Source organism: Prionailurus viverrinus, chromosome A1, assembly GCF_022837055.1.
Source record: "Prionailurus viverrinus isolate Anna chromosome A1, UM_Priviv_1.0, whole genome shotgun sequence".
NCBI lineage: Eukaryota > Metazoa > Chordata > Mammalia > Carnivora > Felidae > Prionailurus > Prionailurus viverrinus.
The window spans coordinates 207673193-207685789 of record NC_062561.1 but is presented as its reverse complement, the minus strand read 5'-3'; the positions used below and the strand labels follow the sequence as shown (position 1 = coordinate 207685789).

The window sequence follows — 12597 nt, the reverse complement described above, 5'->3', positions numbered from 1 at the left end:
TCCCCAGAGAATCTGGTTGGGGTAGGAACTAAGTCTCAGAACCACTTGCTGTGTTTGTGAGTGAGTGCCAAGTTAATCCCCAGCAGGAAGAGACAGGGACAGAGCCCACTGCTGGGCTCTTCCCACTGTTGAAAATTCACCAGGCGCTCAGCGGAAATTTTCTTCCTTTCTTCTGCCCTGAGTGTTTTCCCAAACATGAAGGTAAGATAATAATTTCATTACTTTTGTAAGTGAAGCAATCTCAAAAGGGAGTGAGGCTTACCTGAAATGGCTCAAATAAGGAGAAGACATGGGGAGATAGGAAAGAGAAAGATATGGGGATAACTTAAAAAAAATCCTTATTTAAATATATTTAACAATTCAGACAAAGTGAATTCCTTTTTCTTGTTTTGCAGTAAAATTAGTGGTTCGAAGGTATGGAAATGAGAGTGGAGACTATGTTTATGAAAGTCCTGAGAAAGCCATCAAGGAAAACAATAGTGCCATTGTTATTTTTAGGGAAAAATACCTGTCGTGTATTTTGTTTGTTTGTTTGATTTGCAGCTATGCAATGAGTCCCCATGATCTGACTTATCTAAAAGCTTTATAGAAAAGTGAGTTCGGAAACTTGGAACTTTAGAATTTGGAATCCTGGACCAAAGGGTCAGGAATGTGAGAGTGGAAGACACAGAGAGACAAATGCAATGAAAGGCTTACCAAATGTACATGTTGGCCCAGTGCAATGTAGCCAAATGTTAGAAAAATTACTATTCAACTAAATACAGGACCAAAGACAGCAACTTCAACTCCAACTTATTTATTTTTTAAATGTTTTATTTATTTTTGAGAGACAGAGACAGAGAGAGAGAGCACACAAGCAGAGGAGGGGCAGAGAGAGACGGGGACAGAGGACCTAAACAGGCACTGCCCTGACAGCAGCGAGCCCATGTGGGGCTTGAACTCATGAACCATGAGACCATGACCTGAGCCGAAGTTGGCCACTCAACCCACTGAGTCATGCAGGGGCCCCAATTTTTGTATCATTTTTAAAAAGTTTTTAAAATGTTTATTTATTTTTGAGAAAGAGCACAAACAGTGGAGGGGCAGAGAGAGAGGGAGACAGAATTTGAAGCAGCTCCAAGGCTCTGAGCTGTCAGCACAGAGCCCAACACGGGGCTCGAACCCATGAACTGTGAGGTCGTGACTTGAGCCGAAGTCAGTTGCTTAACCAACTGAGTCACCCAGGTGCCCCAAGTATCATTTATTATTAATTTATGATTGTTCTATCTTGTCCATTTGTTAAGATACTCTTTCTGAAGGTGGGAAATGATAACTTGATGACTTGTTTTCAGGGACTTAGCTAGCAAATTCAAGAAATTCTTTTGGTTAATAGATTCAGCTTGTGTAACTCATGAACAGAACTGCCTTGTAATTAGGCAGATCTTCAGAAGTTACAATAAGGGGTATGTATATGGGGAAGGTGTTGGCAAAGACACTGCTGAAAAAAAATGTATATTCCCTAAAAGCTTGATTGAAATTCTTTTAAAACACGTGTAATAATAGATTGTTAAGAATGAATTTTTTCATGATGACTGCTTTGGCTGAGAGTCAAAGGCCAAGAAGAATAAGTGCTCAGTATCCCCACATTTTAAAGTGAGATACTGGACATTCAAAGCAGTTTTACAAAAGGATAGTGTCTAGTGACCTTTGGCTATCCCCATCCTCCAGAATATACAGGATCGTGCCCCTTAGAGTATAGGGGATGTAGGGAATCATACTCTAGTCATGTCTGGGAAAATCTAAAGGCACAGGCTGGTTCCCTAGCCTGCCTTTAACAGAGTTAATCAACACAGCATTATTGGTTACATTCTGGACATCCAGAGTCTGACAGGATAAGGATGTGTGCAGGTATCGCATGGATACAATGTGGACCTTTAGAAAGGAGCCAGACTTGGGTTGTCAGGGCTTCTGCCTGAGAAACTGCCTGCAGGATGAAGCAACTCCAACAGGCAGCATCCATATGGAAAAGGAGTCCCAGGAGGCAAGCACTGGGGAGAGTCAAGTGTGATAAACAAAGAGATGAATCATTTTTGCCAAGAGCATAGTGGTTGTAGATCACCAATGGGGGCCATCCAAAGAACCATAAAAACACAGTGGGAGATAAAGACTTGGCATTCAAATATTCACCACATCCTGGGTCACCATTATGGACTCCAGCTGGATTAGTCACACAAGACCCTTTTTGGCTCTTGTCCCTCTCCTGCTGCTGTGACTTTGAAGAAGACAGAGGCAGTCTGGGGATGTGGAGAAGAAAAGCAGAACAAGGAGGAGGAATTTGGAATCAGACTCCACCCCACTCCCATTATGAGGATCCAGGACCCAGGAGTAGGAGAGACACTTAAAATTGGATATCGAATTGAAATTTGACTGTTAGAGTGTTTCAGAATCTTTGTTTTCCAAAAATGTGACTATCTGTTAGTGCCTATGAGTGACTAATAAAGCTATGGAGATAGGCTTTCCCAGGGACGGAAAAAGAAGTTGACAGCATGGAGTAAAGATATATTGTTGAAAAACAGAAAAATTAACCCAAACCCTTGTAGGTTTTTTTTTAATTGTTTTTAATCCTTGTAATTTTTAATTAAAAACAAAACCTGTAGAAGGTGTTGCTTTATGTTATGTGCTTTACCTGCTCATTTTAAAAAATCACATAAGTATTCATGCCTCCCCCCACTCATTTCCAGGATGCCCATAGCTGTTTGGTTATGCTAATCAGAATAATAGGCTAAAAGCTTCTGAGAACAATAAAAGATAGAAGTGGGCAACTAGGACTTTACAACTGAAAGGAAGATACCTAATAAGATGGCAGGTGATCTAGGAAGGCAGGGAGAAGGATCTGGAAAAAATATTGGGAGGCCACTCCACAAATACATTGAAAGAAAAGGTTTGAGGAGGTCAGGGAGAAGAGAAAGAATATTGGCCTGTTAAAATATGGAGTAAGATGGTTTTAAGGACTTTTACACTGGGTTATATATTGAATACAATTGATATCCTTGGAGAATCTCCAGGAAAGATTTGAATGATATTCCCGGACACCCTCAGTTGTCAAAGTAGGGAAATACATAAAAGTAAAAAAAAGTTAATAGAAATTACTTATAATTTCATTGCCAGAAATGAACTATTATCCTTTATTATATTTCTTTCTAGATTTGTTTTTAATACATGTTTGACTTTTCTTATTTATTTATTTATTTATTTATTTATTATTATTTTTTTTTCAACGTTTATTTATTTTTGGGACAGAGAGAGACAGAGCATGAACGGGGGAGGGGCAGAGAGAGAGGGAGACACAGAATCGGAAACAGGCTCCAGGCTCTGAGCCATCAGCCCAGAGCCTGACGCGGGGCTCGAACTCTCAGACCGCGAGATCGTGACCTGGCTGAAGTCGGACACTTAACCGACTGCGCCACCCAGGCGCCCCTATGTTTGACTTTTCAAACAAAATGTAATGCCATTTTATATACAATTTTGTGACCTTCAATATTTAGGCTGGTGCTGTCATGGACAGATGATTGCAACAGGCCTCACAGGTATTTTAAAAACCAGAGGAGCTGCCCATAGAACTAAGGGGCAGGGTGAGGATCACGGGCCCTCTGACTGGGGATGTGCCTCAACTTTTGGTTGACTCTTCATTTATGAAACTTACTTTCCTTCTAACTTCTCACTTTTGGCTGGTCTTTCTTCCAGGCTTCATCCTCTTTGGGTGTCTTTATATGTGTTGAAGTTAGAGTGAAGGAGGGTAGAGAAAGGAATGAAAAGATGATGGGTCCTTAAAGAAATGCTCTAATGAGCTACATTTTCTATTTGCTTGGCTATGACGTTCCCCAGTCCCTAGCCTTCTTTACAGAAATGAATAGTAAGAGGTGAGCTCAACAGAATTGTATTAAACTTTTATTTAAAATGGAAACTTAAAGGACAAACAGAGTCATGGAGCCTTCTCCATGCTTCTTTCCTTCTTTATATTCACAACTCACAAATCTTGACTTGCACAAATGTATTCACTTTCAACTCATTAAAGAAATATAAACTAAAACAATGCTTTATTCTCCCCCCCAGGCAATAAGTTTTTTCATCTTGGTGGGATTTGCAGGAGAGTTCCAAATTTTTTCAAGGTGAGAATGTTTTGGATTGTATTGGAGATCATTAAAAATCATTATTATTTTTTTTATTTTTAGGAAGTTCTTTATCATATGGCCTGATTTTAACATTGCAGCCTGAACATCTTTTTCCCTTCAACACTTATCTTTCTGCGTTTTGAGAACAGGCAATGATAGCAAAAGCTTGTTTATTCTCATTCTTATTTTACTTTATTTTATTTCCCATAAGGAAGAAACTTGAAGACTAAAACTACCTCAAAGTTTTCTTCTTGTTCCAGTACCATGATTGTACCTGCAATTCAGAGAATTGCACCGACCTTAGAATTAACACATCTTGGAGTAGAATGTGATCTTTAAATGTAGTCATTGCAAAACATTCTTTGGATTTTAAAGGTTGAGAGTTTTTTTTTTCTTAATTGAAATACAGTTGATACACAATGTTATGTTAATTTCAGGTGTACAACATAGTAATTTGACAAGTCTATACATTATGCTCTGTTCCCCACAAGGGTAACTTCCGTCTGGTTGAGAGGTTTTTTGTTTTTTTTTTTTTTAAGAAAATAGGTGTGCTGACTCTTGAGACCTGGAAAAAAGCCACCATCATTTATTCATGGCTTTCTCTTGCTTTCACTTTCAGTTTGATGGGATAGGACCAGGTCAGTTCACGTTTTCAAACTACAGAATATGTGTCAGGGGCTGTGCTAGTGACTGGGGACACAAAGGGGGCCAAGTGTCTGAGAGTCCACTGGGTGATACAGATCTTGAAACGGTTGATGTTAATATAAATGTGGTAGGCCTCTGGGACAGGCCTGCATGGGATACTGTGGGAGCACAGAGAGATGAGACCAAGCTGGCTTCCCTTCCTAAGCCTCAGTGTTTGGGGAAGGTCTCTGCCTGTCCCTGGAGCACAACATAGAACAATAGCAAGTTCCTATTGTTTAAGAGTCAAAAACAGTGAGGCATTTGGATCATTGGCGCCATGTCAAGACTACAAGTTAGCAAGTTTGGCTTGAAAAAAAAGCATGAGAGGCACATGCACTTCAGATCAAACTTCTTACTTTCAGGATCACCTCACAGGCTTAAGATAAGCACAAATCACCTTGACTGAAGGTGTCCCAAGGCTAGGAATCTGCTCAAAATCCAGAAATCAGGATTCTGATTTCCTTTACCCCTTGTAAAATATGCTTTAAGTTAGACTTCCTTAATCGCTGAGGATGAAGTCATGATATGCTCTCTACAAAGCTGGAGTTAAGCATCACACGACAGATTCTCCATTCTTCATGTATTTTAGTGGAGCGGAATTGTTTAAGCTCAAATGGACGCTACTTGGATGTGTTCTTGAGGAGTAGCCTAAATGCACAGGGGGAATATTTAAAAATCAATTTCTGTCCATTTCATCTTTGCCAGTTCTTAGTTTTTCTCTTCTGATAGGGTCTTTTTAGAGCCTTTTGTCTTCCACTTAAGAGTTTCTGTTATAACTCTTCAGTTCATTATTCAGAATCCTTTCAAAGACCGTATACCTTCCTCCCACAAGTTGTCACTTACCCTTCCAACTGTGAACACTCCTTTATCTATATTTCCATAACACATTATACTGTATACATTTTTGTTATGAAATTGATCAAAGTAGGTACATTGCATTATGGATCATGTTTGTATTATTATATTATAATTATTTGTTTACATATGTGTCTTTGTCCTCTTCTCTATCAATGGTCAGTGATCTCTCTGTTATTGTGTCTACAACTTAAAAAAATTTTTTTTTTCAACGTTTATTTATTTTTGGGACAGAGAGAGACAGAGCATGAACGGGGGAGGGGCAGAGAGAGAGGGAGACACAGAATCTGAAACAGGCTCCAGGCTCCGAGCCATCAGCCCAGAGCCCGATGCGGGGCTCGAACTCACGGACCGCGAGATCGTGACCTGGCTGAAGTCGGACGCTTAACCGACTGCGCCACCCAGGCGCCCCAAGTGTCTACAACTTTAGTATCTAAATAGTGCCTGGTACATTATAGATGCTTGATAAGCATTAATCTTGAGAAAAGTTGGTTCCTTCCACATGTATTTTTATAGATCTTGGGATACTTTTGATGTCTCTTAAAAAATTGTAAAGCAATTATTTTTTTTGAAATATTTTTAACTGCTCTTTGTGCCCCCTCCCCCCCCATTATCTTTCTACCTGATTTATCATAATTTGGCAGTGCTTCCTCTCCAGTCAATTGTCAGTGGGATTCCTATGCCCTGTGGTCAGAATGCAGTGGTTGTACCAAGACTCAGGTAGGACCATACAAAACTTTGTATTTATTGTTTCCTATGCAGAAATACCTTACATATGGACAAAATGACATTAGCTTTTGAATGTTATTTTTTATGTTGAAAATATAATTGGTAGTTTTAAAGGGAGAAAAGTATGACTCTAGTGATTAATAATGTAATAAAGTAATTTCTGTGTTTCCTATTTTTCTTGCAGGACTTTTCTAAATCTTACATTTGAGCCTAGAAATGTACACAGGGTATAGCAATTCATTAACTCTTTAACTAGAGAACTCTTTAATTAGAGGAATAGAGTAGCATGAAATGAAGATAGTAGGTAATTCAAAATCTGTTTCATATTTACTGGGTTCAACTTTTCTTCTTATTTGAAAGGAACGCTAACGAGTAGCAAAACTTTGTTTTACCTAATGAACTGAATGATCATGAAAAATGAAACATTTGCACCTTTTTAAAAAAGATTTTATATTTAAGTAATCTCTACACCCAAGGTGGAGCTCAAACCCACAACCCCAAGATTAAGAATCACCTGTTCTACTGACTGAGCCAGGCAGGTGTCCCTGTATTTTTAAACTTTTTAAACTTTAATTTCTGAGTAATACAAATAAAATACTGGACTTGATCTGGAGATTATAAAGTACTTCTAAAAGTGTTTTTTTTTCCTTATAAGTTATTCATTGGAGGAAACAGGAAGGTCTAAATAAAGAAAACACTATTTACAATTTTACCATTTAAAAGAAACCAGGGGTGTCTGGATGGCTCAGTTGGTTAAGCGCCTGACTCCTAATCTCGCTCAGGTTATGATCTCAGGGTCCTGAGTTCAAGTCCTGCGTTGGGCTCCACACTGGGTATGAAGCCCACTTAAAAAAAAAAAAAGCATGAGATTTTAGAGGTGCCTGTGTGGCTCAGTTGGTTAAGTGTCCGACTTCAGCTCAGGTCATGATTTCACAGTTCATGAGTTTGAGCCCCGCAATGGGCACATGTCCGTGCTGACAGCTCGGAACCTGCAGCCTGCTTCACATTCTGTGTGTGTGTCTCTCTCTGCTCCTCCCCCACTTATACTCTCTCTCTCTCTCTCTCTCTCTCTCTTTTTTTTTCTCTCTCTCAAAAATGAATAGACATTAAGAAAAAATTTTTAAAAGAAACCAATATACCATCATTTTGGTATTTATTCTTTCAATTTATCTTCTTTCTCTATGTTTATAATTTTTTTTAAAATTTTTTTTAACATTTATTTATTTTTGAGACAGAGAGAGACAGAGAATGAACAGGGGAGGGGCAGAGAGAGAGGGAGACACAGAATCTGAAACAGGCTCCAAGCTCTGAGCTGTCAGCCCAGAGCCTGACGCGGGGCTTGAACTTACGGACCGTGAGATCATGACCTGAGCCGAAGGTGGACGCTTAACCAACCAAGCCACCCAGGCGCCCCTGTTTATAATTTTTAAAAATACAATTGTTTGATTAAAGTTTTATATTCTACTATTTAAAAATTTTTGTTTGTTTATTAAAACTTTTAGAGAGAGAGAGCACAAGCTGGGTAGAGACAGAGGGAGAGAGAGAATCTTACGCAGGTTCCATGCTCAGTACTGAGCCCAATGTGGGGCTCAATCCTACGAGCCTGGGATCATGACCTGAGCCGAAATCAGGAGTAGGATGCTCAACCGACTGAACATGTAGACACCCCTTTATTTGTTTATTAAAAAAATTGCTTTTAAGGTAAACTCCATGCCACACGTGGGGCTCAAACTCATGACCTCGAGATCAAGAGTCATATGCTCCACAGACTAAGCCAGCCAGGTACCCCTATATTCTACTATTTTACCATGATACTCTCAGCGTGAATTTTAACAGCTGTATTATTCGCCGTTATATGAATATACCCATCTTATGTATCCACTTTCATATTGTTTGAGATTTAGATTATCTACATTTTTGTTTGAGTGAAACTTGAGTGAATATTTTTGTACATAGAAATCTGTCCTCTTTTCTGATAATTTTCTTAGGACAACTTCCACAAATATAATGTTCATGTTAAAGATTCTAAATATTTGAATGAATAAGTGTTTTTATTGAGATATACTTAACACATAACATTTATATTAGTTTCAGGTCTATAGCATGATTCTATAGTTGCAAAATATTTTAAAGGTGGTTCAGCTTGAATAAAAATGTGTATTTAAAAATCACTTTTTAATTCTTAAAATAACAGAACTGTATTATAGGAGATAATTTCTGTTTTATTTTTTTTATTTTATCAAAACAATTTTTTTAGATGTTTATTTTTGAGAGAGAGAGAGAGCGCAAGCAGGGGAGGGGCAGGCTCCGAGCTGTCAGCACAGAGCCTGAGGAGGGGGTCGAACCCACAAATTGTGAGATCATGACCTGAGCTGAAGTTGGATGCTTAACCGACTGAGCCACCCAGGCGCCCTGATAATTTCTGTTTTGAAGCATCATCATAATCATCATTTTCATCAAACATTTAGTACCTACATGAGTGGTATTTACAAAACCAGTTACTCGAATGTGGAATTTGGCTTTGGGCAAATAGATGACTACTCTGAATACAGACAGGCAAATGGGTCCATGAATAACAAGGCAAAAATCAAATACTGACCACAGAAAACATTTTTATAATTTAAAAACAAGCTAAGTGGGGCGCCTGGGTGGCGCAGTCGGTTAAGCGTCCGACTTCAGCCAGGTCACAATCTCGCGGTCCGTGAGTTCGAGCCCCGCGTCAGGCTCTGGGCTGATGGCTCGGAGCCTGGAGCCTGTTTCCGATTCTGTGTCTCCCTCTCTCTCTGCCCCTCCCCCGTTCATGCTCTGTCTCTCTCTGTCCCAAAAATAAATAAACGTTGAAAAAAAAAAATTTAAAAACAAGCTAAGAAAGAACACTAAATAGAAAGGGATGAGAGGTATTTTTCATATTAGTAATTTTTTTCTTTGCATGAAGGTCATCATGCAATGATTACATCCCTAGATGGTAACGACAACATTTTCATCCAGAGAGAGACAAGTGAAAATGGAAACGGGGTCATAAGATCAGAAGTTGTCAGGTGAGAATATGGCTGCTCACAGTGGGCAGCTGTCGAGGTCATCCTTGTATGTGGAGAGAGGGAAGCATTACTTAGATGAACAACACAATCTGTGCTTTAGAACTTCAGAAAAGGATAATTTAATAAGACACATTATGAGAGGCGTCTTCATCAATCAAATACAGAAACTAGGAACTTATGAAGGAACTGCACTGAGTTCTATTCCCCACTCATATTCCTCCATGGCTCCTCTGCTCAGATACAATGGAAGGTGCCAGCACCAGGCCCAGGTTGACACACAGCTGCTCAGAGATCAAACTGCATTACTGTGACCCTTTGTCCCAATGAGTCCCCACTTCTAACCCAGTTTAGGATGGGTGAAGAGATTCAACGTTGGTTTGTGATGAGGGATAGAAGCAAAAATGTGTTCGCATTTAGCCCAGAAGGCTGACCTATAGCCTGCGTAGTTCCGATAAGTATCAAATATGTGCTGGTTGCTGCATTCTTAGAGTCTCATGACTGTTCATCTCACTTGTTAATATCAAGCTGAATGATAAGCATCGGAGAAATCCTGTGAAACTACTTTTAAGAGTAGAAATTTGAAAAAGACATTTATGATCTAATATTCCCTGCACGTTCCCTCCCCTTTGAGCACTTAATATAATAACCAGCATCTTCACATGGTAAAAGTGCAGCTCTTTCTCCCCACGGGCCCTGTCCCCGTGCTATAATAAAAGCACCTTTTTGCACCAAAAATGTCTCAAGAATTCTTTCTTTCTTTCTTTTTTTTTTACTTTTTACTTTTTTCTTTTTCCTTTTTAATTTTTAATTTCTTTTTAATTTTGTTTTATTTTTTATTTTTTTAAATTTACATCCAAATTAGTTAGCATATAGTGTGACAATGATTTCAGAAGTAGATTCCTTAGTGTCCCTTACCCATTTAGCCCATCCCCCCTCCCACAAGCCCTCCCGTAGCCCTCAGTTTGTTCTCCATATTTATGAGTCTCTTGTGTTTTGTCCCCCTCCCTGTTTTTGTATTATTTTTGTTTCCCTTCCCTTATGCTCATCTGTTTTGTCTCTTAAAGTCCTCATATGAGTGAAGTCATATGATTTTTGTCTTTCTCCGAGTGACTAATTTCACTTAGCATAATACCCTCTAGTTCCATCCATGTAGTTGCTCAAGAATTCTTTCTTGACCGTTCGCTTCTGACCCCACATCAGTTTGTAGATCCAGTCTTCCCTGTTGATCTTTGCTCAAGGTTTAAATTCTCTGGAATGTCAGATTCTATTTTTTTTTTTTTAATGGGGACAAGATGAGTACAGGAAGAGGCTTAAGTGATGCATCTTTGATTGCTGTTGGGCAGGAAAAGGATTTTGTGGACCTTTCTTTTTGTTTAAGTGTTAGATATATGTGTTCACATTGATAAAATGAACTTTAGGATGACTTAGGTGTTTCTCGGTTGGCTTGATGATTTCCTCAATTTTCCCATACTTTCTCTCCCAGAGATTTGCCTTTGACATATTTCCCACTTCAGAGGCCAGTGATTTTTATTATCTAGTAAAATTCCGTTGCAGAGGTAGCTTCACCTTTGGATGACCGAGGTTTCTGTACTGTAAATTTGACTTCCATATTAGCATCTTTCTCTCCAGATTTATTTTGCATTGCCTTCCTGAAGAAGGCTTAACATTCAGCTCAAATCAATTGCCACCATTTTTCTAAAGTTTTTTTTCCTTTTTTTTTAAGAGTTATTTTTTATTTTTTATTTTTTTGAGAGAGAGAATGAGAGTGCACCTGGGTACACATGAGCCAGGGAGGCGCAGAGGGAGAGAGAAAGAGAATCTCAAGCAGGCTCCTTGCCCAGTGCAGAGCACCACATGGGGCTCAGTCTCACGACTCTGAGATTATGACCTGAGCCCAAATCAAGAGTCGGCCCCTGAACCCACCTGAACCCAGGTACCCCTCTAAAGGTTTTTCTAACTTTACTTCTTAACCATTGTTCCCAGTATCCTTCCCACCCTCTGACAAAATCCATTTCTCCTTTCTAGTTGGCACACAGCTTGAGCAGAAACATTAAACGTTCTATATCGTAACCTATTTGCTTATATGTCTACCCAGCTAACTCTTTCAAGTTGCTTTTTTTAAGAGCCACTGATTTTATTACTATTTTTTTTTTTTTAATACTCAACCCTGAGAATAAATACATAGCTGGGAGAATGTCACAAATAATAATCCAAGTGTCACTTGTCACACACTCCAGGACAAGTAGGTCTGTGGGTTTATTGATTTGGGAGGTTTTACATCTGTGGAACACCAGAACAATTTCCCGAACGCTGTTTCTTCAATTGCATTAATTTCTCTCAGATTTGTTTCTCAGATAAAGGAAAGGAGATATCAGAAAGCACTACCTGTTCTGTGTTTAGACTCGCAGGCGGTCAATAGCTGTTTACGGACAGTATGGCGGCCATCCCTGTGTCGGAAATGCATTTGAAACACAATCGTGTGAACCTACCCGAGGATGTCCAACGGAAGAGGGATGTGGAGAGCGTTTCAGGTGTTTTTCAGGTATGTTTTCATAGGCTTGGCAGGCAGAGTGTAATTTCAAATGCTATTTGGTTAACTTGCTCAGTATGTGTTTGTTGACTTTTACTGAATGTGTATCGGCCTTAAAATTAATTTCAGGCCAATATCAGGATTTTTATTGGCATGTTAATTACATACTCAGCTATCATTATTTAGAATGCAAGAGGAAGCATCTGGTAAGAAAGGTAAGGATACTCCTCACTTCTTTGAAAAGAAATATGGCTGTTGCCAGACCCAAACAGTTCTTGACATTGCATTGTTGGCGGAGATGTAGAGTGAGTCCGGTACACCGAGATTAGGCAAAAACAATGTTTACTGCCCAAATTATCATTATGTTTACAAGAGAAGCAACTCTAATTAGCTAATCAAGGAGTAATACAGGTCACTCCTATACACAGGGTGATTGAAACACAATTTCAAGTTTTGGCATTGAGTATTATTTGACCTAGTGTTTATGTATCATTTGTGCAGTGAGGTTAATTCAACAACGTTTACCAAATATTCATTATTGTTACTATGTTCCAGATACAGTGGTAAGGACTGTGGATATACAAATGAAATGCTTAGCCTCTTCCCTGAA

General features: G+C 39.1%; 1 protein-coding gene across 2 annotated transcripts in view; it reads left to right on the top strand.

Moving 5' to 3' along the window:
- The window catches only part of C7 (complement C7), a 57318-nt gene continuing 44721 nt past the window's right edge, over nucleotides 1-12597 (top strand). The window contains exons 1-4 of one of the 2 annotated variants that reach the window (XM_047823315.1): nucleotides 1-201; nucleotides 4093-4148; nucleotides 6335-6410; nucleotides 11858-11999. In XM_047823315.1, coding sequence (XP_047679271.1) covers nucleotides 196-201; nucleotides 4093-4148; nucleotides 6335-6410; nucleotides 11858-11999 — 280 coding nt within the window. In that variant the 5' untranslated portion in view covers nucleotides 1-195. The remainder of the gene's footprint in view (nucleotides 202-4092; nucleotides 4149-6334; nucleotides 6411-11857; nucleotides 12000-12597) is intronic. The other variant, XM_047823323.1, reaches the window with a different exon arrangement.